We start from the raw sequence: 7,594 nt of genomic DNA on the forward strand, positions 1-7,594 counted from the left end.
GAACCATATAGCCGGACTGGAGAACCCAGCTGACGTCATCTCTCGTGGTTGCATGGCTTCAGATCTCATCTTCAACAAACTCTGGTGGAAGGGTCCAGGATGGCTGCAGCAGGAAAAAGAGCAGTGGCCTGTTAACGGACAACACTGCGGACCTACCGATCAAAGCAATGCGGAACGACGGAAGACTGCTGCAATCTCCACTACTGCCACTACCACACTCTCGTTCATCGACGAATATACAGCAAAATTCTCTAGCTACTCAAAGATGATACGAATCACTGCCTATTGGCATCGCTTTTTTTCGTTTCTGCGAATACCAACGAAAATTCGCAAATTTACCTTCCTTACGACCGATGAACTCAAGACTGCCGAACATGCGCTCATCCGATTATTACAGCAACAATGCTTCTCCGACGAATGGAAACGGTTGGAAAATGGACAGCCAGTTCTGAAAAGCTCTCGACTAAAATGGTTTCACCCAATGCTCTCACCCAACGACAGAATCATCCGGATCGGCGGTCGCTTGGGACAGTCGACACGACATGAAGACTTCAAGCACCCAATCCTGCTGCCAGGCTCTCATTATCTGTCAACACTGCTACTATTGTCATATCACCAGAAACTTCTGCATGCTGCCGCGCAGCTGATGATCAACACAATTCGTATTCGTTACTGGCTCTTGGGCGGAAGAGGGGCGGCTAAGCAGATCGTACACAAATGCGTCATCTGCGTACGCGCTCGACCGAAGCTTATCGAGCAGTTTATGTCCGAGCTCCCGGCTGCTCGTGTAACTGCGTCTCGACCTTTCTCAAAGGTTGGCATAGACTTTTGGGGACCAATCTACATTCAACCACGGCATAGACGCGATGCACCCATCAAAACATACGTTGCCGTATTCGTCTGTTTTACGACGAAGGCGGTACACCTCGAAATGGTTGCAAACTTGACTACCGCAAAATTTCTACAAGCCTTCCGACGATTTGTATCCCGGCGTGGTCTATGCTCTGACGTCTACACAGACAACGGGAAAAATTTTGTGGGCGCAGCCGGCGAGCTAAAAAACCTTTTGCAAAGCGCAGAGCACAAAGGTCAGGTAGCTCGAGAGTGCACGGAAAACGGCATCCGTTGGCACTTTAACCCTCCCAAAGGCTCTCATTTTGGCGGACTGTGGGAGGCGGCAATAAAATCGGCGCAGAAGCATTTCACTCGGGTACTAGGCCCTCGAGTACTGGCGTACGACGACATGGAGACTCTCCTAGCGCAGATCGAATGCTGCTTAAATTCCCGTCCGCTTACACCTCTAAGCGACGACCCATCCGATCTTGCTCCACTTACCCCGGGGCATTTCCTTGTGGGTTCGGAATTAAAGGCAGTTCCAGATGTCAATCTCGACTCAGTTCAGTACAATCGGTTGACTCAATGGCAGCAGACACAGAAAATGTTCCAGGAAATATGGAATCGATGGCACCTGGAATATTTGGCTACGTTGCAACCCAGAGCCAAGTGGTGCAACCCACCGGTACACATCGAAAAGAACCGACTTGTGATCATAAAAGAGGAGAATATTTCACCGATGCGATGGCCAACCGGCCGAATTAATGAATTGCACCCCGGCAAGGACGGCGTTGTCCGGGTTGTGACGCTACAGCTCGCGGGTTCATCATTCGTCCAATTGCGAAGCTGTGTCTTCTTCCTGTCTTCTCATCCAACGAAGAAAACGTCAACGACGGCGAAACTGTCAACAACGATAAGCTGACAAAGTTACCAGAGAAATTGAAATTACAAGGCCCAATATCTTTGGGTCCAAGGTAAGGACCTGTCCAATGTGTTACCAGTTTCCTCCGGATCTACCGGGTCTTAATTTTTTTTACATGTACTCTTCAATCATCTAACCGAGGCGGACATCGACGGCGGAATCTACGAGCATCCCATGGGAAACAGCGACAGAACCAAGCCCTGTAAAGCAGCGTCGTACTTCAGCAGCAACGTCCAGAAATGGCTATTTCTGGGGGAGGCAGGATGTTTGCATATAAAACGCAAATAGACCACAATGCCACTCATCGGTCGAAACAACTCGTCATCGACGTCGCGACGTCTATGAATGTGACATCCCACACACATAAGAAGGCCTGCGTTCATCCCGAATGCGAGTGGTCAACGGCTGCGCTGGTATACCGACTTGATAGAGAGAGGGAGATAAAATTCACGAACGTGAGGCTACGAGCATGATCGAGGTCGATCGTACTGGATGCTGGACTGGACATCGCTTGGACTTTGATCCACCGACAGTACATTCTCTACACGTCGCCGGGATCGGTCCGTCGTCGAGACGGTTCCTTTTATTAAGCTCTTTATTAACAATTAATTCCGTTATAAATTAAACAACTATTTGCTAGAATTAAATAGTGTTTTTTAAAATAACAGTTTTTATTTTGCACTAAACATCATCTATTAAAAAACAATCAGTTACAAGTTTTCATGAGCATTTTGGCTCATGACATCATCAAATTGTGAGTTATTTAAATATTGTTTCATCTCTTCCATATACATTCCATATTGAATGCAAATAATGACAACACGATATTTTGTTTACCAATCCAAAAATACTCTGCCTACTGCTCCACCTCATATGTACCTCATTGGGGTAACTACATGGGCTGAAAAGTCACGCGATTTTTAAATGAAAACAATCTTTTTTTGTACAAAGCTGTATTTATTCCTCAGCATAGTTTTTTTCGAGGGCAATACAATTCGTATAGCGAGTTTCCAATATTTCGATTCCCTTTCTATAGTACGAAACGTCTAAGTCTTCGAAATAAGCATCAGTGCCACTCTGCAGACTACCTATTGGACTCAGGAGTGTGGTAATGGATACATGCTTCATCCATTATCACCAAACGTCGACAAACGTCCACTCGATTACGCTTCAACAACGTCAAACCGGCTGTTGAATCATGAACGCGCCGTTGTTTTTGGTCGACGGTCAGCAAACGCGGCACCCATCGCGCGATTAGCTTTTTCTTGTCCAAAATGTATCCCATTCATTCTTTTGAAATCCCTACAGTCTCAGCTAACTGACGTAACTCCACTTTACAATCGTTCAAAACGAGTCGATGCACTCGTTTTACGATTCGTAGATTCGTTGCCTCTATTGGCCTTCCAGAGCGAGGTGCATCTGCGTTGCTTGTACGGCCCATTTAAAATTAACTAAACCACCGATAAACCGTTGTTCTCGAAGGAGCAGAAGTGGAACAACATTTCGTCAACCCCCTTTTGGCTAGAGTCTCCTTATTGACATTACGATACGGGGGTCCATCCTGGATCGCGGCGGTATAGTTGAATAGTACGTACCGGCTCACGGCGATGCGAGTCGCGAGTGCGTACAGAACCATATCAACAGAAGCGGTCTGCGTCATACAACAATACACACAACAATTCCCTTAATCACAGTCTCCTCAGATATGATTGTGAAGACACTAGAAGACACTTCTTTACGTACCATGTGAAAGACATTCCAAAAAATCACCTGGCATCTCTGCTTACGTCAGCGATGACGATTTATCAGCGGTCACCCTTCTCACTTTCCGGATCTTGTTTACGATTCCGACTTTTTCACAAATTTCACTTTTTATTATAAAACTCACTTGCGGTCTGGGTGATTCCTCAGTGGGATATTACTGTGAGGCATAATAGGCGATATCGGCAAGGTTATTATTAAAGCTCATGGTGCCGCACATATTGTTCTGTTCAGTTGCTTAAATGTTCGAGGAGTTCATCTGGAAATCACGTATCGCTTAAACGCCGAATCCTGCATAATGGTCATTCGTCGGTTCGTGGTACGGAGAGGACCACCTATTGTTATCTTCTCAGACAACAGTATACACTTTTAGGCGGCCAACAGGGAGTTACAACCACATCTTCAACACATAGACGCTTCATGTGCAAACGTTTTTACCAACGCAAGAACTCGATGTTGTTTCAACCAACCGTCTGCGCCGCACATGGGAGGCTTGTGGGAGCGCGTGGTCCGCTCACTTAGTGAGATGATGTCAACGCTGAATGATGAACAACGACTGAACGATAAGATATTGCTGAAGCGCCCCTAATCATCAAACATTCTGTAAAGGTGCTTGGAAGTTACATTTTTATATTTTCTGAAGCGCGAGTTAATTTCGAGCCCGCGAGTACATCCACCTCGTCGAATTATCTGATATTACAGTTTTGTTCGTCAGCCAGTGTCGCTGACCAGGTTCAATTGAACTCCAGTACCGCGACGAAAATTCCGCGTAACCAAATTAATGTTTACGATTATATATAGCCAATTCGATTGCAATTGGTTAATTTTTTTATCCCTCTCTGAAAGCGACTCCAAGCACCTCCCGTAGGAATCTGAATTTAGAATGAGCTTGTAGGATTAAGTATGTATAGTGTTAGAGTCATTTTATATTTAGTTGATATAAAAGTAGAAAGTCGGGTGTTACACGTTAACAGAATCGATCGTGTTTTAGTTGCACGGAAAAAAAGAAATCCAGTTGCCCACTAGGCAATGCTACATCTGGTGGCAGCGGTAAAGCATACCGCAAGTAAGGTGACCATTTCTGACTGGTGCAAGTTGGCACGCAATCCGTCGTGTACTTATTAGTGTATCAATAGCGATTGTCTGTGTTTCTTTTTGAAGAAGAATAAGCGTGTGAAGCAAAGCGCTGATAATCAAAAACGCCTTGAAACTAGTTCTTCCTGTGGTATAAATTGGTTGTCCCTAAGGAAAGGACACTGAGGACACTTTTTTCTGGCTGTTGCCTAAAACGTATCTATCGTAAAGTGATCCGTCGCAGTGATAACGCACCGAAAATGGAATTCCTCAAAAAGCAGTTTACGTGTGTCCAGAGAAACATTGCAAAGGAAGTTATCAAGTGGAAGTGCAAGTTTGTTCCCCAAGAACGAGCGGGAGACAAAGTGAACGAACATAAATATATCGAATTTGAACAAAGGATTTTAAAACTGGAGCGAATTCTGGAACGGGAAATTTATGAAACAAGTTATCTAGGAACACAAGTTAAAAACAGTTTTGAAGATACCGATTGGTTGAAAAAAACGACTCAAAATTGTGAAAAAACCCCACGCAACTATTCAGAACAATGAAAAATCAATAGTGAAAAAAATAGGACGGCTACAAAATCAACACACCGAGTCGAAGAAGGCAGAGGACAAAAATATTTCCAAATACAAAAAGTCACAGGAGGGTTGTGTCCGAGACACGACCGCATAGTTGACGTAGGATTCCGTTAGGCTATCTGTTGATTTTGGATATGTTTGAAGAATTACATCGTTAAACTAACGATTTGGTGGCCCTGAAAAGGGCCGTTTTGTTTGGTTGTCCACTCCACCAGTGTTTACCTAGTGATGATGACAGAAGGATGGTAAACAGACGTTGGATGGAGCGTATTAGATAGAAGATAACCGAATTGAAACGAGATATGACGAAAACCGCACTCTGTGATCCTAGAACAGTGCTGCAATTTGTCACAGTCACTGCGTATTTTCGGACTACTATGACGACCATTGCAACATTACCACCAAACGACGTGCTACAAAACAAATTCCTTACTCTTTGATGTTAAATAGTTTGTCAGTGTTTTGACCATCAAAGCATGTTACAAGTCAGCGCACTATGATAGTCAAGACCATTTCACCTGATGTAATGGAAGTTTACACTTTTACCAGGATGCATTTGTTCACTTTGCTACCTGAATACCATTATTATATAAAATGCCAAAACATCGAGAAGAACAAAGGATATAAATGAGTCCAAACGGAGTTTCAAATACGTGAATTTCGATATCGGGCAGAAATTTCAACGAAAAGAGAAATTTCTTCATTATTTCAGCATGTAGAGATTGTTCAAGCTTTGGTCAATTATATATTCCGTTGCCTAAAAGGTTTGCAATCTCTCACACGTTATCGCGTGTTAGACATAGTATTTACTTCAGTAAATACAAGAAACAACAACCGGAATGAAAATCGAAGCTTTGCTCGATGAAAATAAAATGCAATCTGCGACAATCATCAATTCATTATGGACAATTTTACCGCCTACTTCATTGGTCAAAACGTATTGACAAAGCTCAGTAACAGGCAAATTGTTGCGTTGTACTCTGTCAGTCACCATTTGATCGAGATTTTTGCCAGTAGGAAATGACTAGCGTGCCTCGTCAGTTGTAAGTTACATAGATGAAAACATGCAGGTCTGTCCTAGACGAGATGTCTCCTGCAATAAAGAAAAAAAAACTCACCAATGTAATATAAGATAATTACCAATACCGAACACAATTATCAATTTTTCTCCTCAGTGAAAACATGTTACATATTAGAAATGGAAAAGGAAATATTATTTTAGAATTTTTACCTAATAAGTGTTTATTCAACCCAATGCGAATTTCAATTGGACTAACAACACCTAATACTATATGTAGAGCATATGGGGAATCACTTTTTTTAATATTTCTTCACTTTTCCAATCTTTCACGCCGTATAAAATGAACACAACAAAACAGACAGCTTAAACCAAACGACCTGTTCTCGAGCGGGAACACACCTTGGTTTTTATTTATAAAAATTGAAATAAGTCGTTTCAAATATAAAGTCATTTTTAACAAAACTGCTTCCATATACAAGTTTACACTTACAGTTGTGTTAAATTTTTCACAATACACGATCGGTCATGGATATAAAATTTCACGAAGCAACCAACATTAAAGTTCTAAGATTAAATTTTATTTGCTAGAATTAATCGTATCACTCACCTTAATTGCAATATAAAAATGCCCCCGACTTGCATATAGTTGCCATGCCGTTTTCCTCCAGACAGCTTGGTTTTGATGTCTCTGTTAGGGAATACATTTCGGTAGGAACAAAAGCTCTCCCTACTTTCATGTATTTGCAATGCCGATTTCCCCCAGGCAGCTTCGTTTCGATGTCTCTGTTAGGGACCCGCCGCATGTGTCGTCAATTTCAACCAATCAGAAGTGGGTATTTCCGTTGGGATAGGGGTTGAGATTTTTCAATTGTTCGATAGTTAGTTCCATGACATATATTATTTTTTTCAATATAAAATTTGTTATGAAGTGCCGAAATCGATTGACGCAAAAATTTCATCAATCCATCATGAAATGACTGAGCAATAAGCGGTTGAAATTGGACAATTTTCACGATGTGCTCGATTTTCGATTTTCAATTTGTACCCCAATATGTTCCCGAAAGACGTAATCCTACGTCAAAACCAGTTCATGAAAAGCGAAACGACATCGGAAAAGGTAAAGAGTGAAAATTCACAACCAGTGGAGGGAAATTGCCTATTACAACAGTTGGAAACATGGAAGAAAAAATGCCATGAGTTGAAAGAGAAGAATAAAATAGCAGCAGAACAATTGAAACAATCTATTGATCATAGCGCTAAATTGTCCAAGGAAAAAGAACTCTTGGACCTTCGGATTATGCATGAGTGATGGGAACAAATGCTTGAGGAAAGAAGCGCTGGAGATGAAAAACTCGGTTGCGGCACTGGAGAAAAAATTAGAAAATTATGAACAGATTA

At 42.3% G+C, this 7,594-nt stretch overlaps 1 protein-coding gene across 1 annotated transcript; it reads left to right on the top strand.

Moving 5' to 3' along the window:
* The first annotated feature begins 52 nt into the window (after window positions 1-52).
* On the top strand, window positions 53-1,756 carry LOC129781889 (uncharacterized). Its single transcript, XM_055789400.1, has one exon. It carries the CDS (start codon window positions 53-55, stop codon window positions 1,754-1,756), a length of 1,704 nt encoding a protein of 567 aa, XP_055645375.1.
* The last annotated feature ends 5,838 nt before the right edge of the window (window positions 1,757-7,594 follow it).

The sequence above is a fragment of the Toxorhynchites rutilus genome, chromosome 1 (assembly GCF_029784135.1).
Source record: "Toxorhynchites rutilus septentrionalis strain SRP chromosome 1, ASM2978413v1, whole genome shotgun sequence".
NCBI lineage: Eukaryota > Metazoa > Arthropoda > Insecta > Diptera > Culicidae > Toxorhynchites > Toxorhynchites rutilus.

Coding starts and splice junctions, on each gene's coding strand:
- LOC129781889 (XM_055789400.1), top strand. CDS start 53: ATGGCTTCAGATCTCATCTTCAACAAACTCTGGTGGAAGGGTCCAGGA.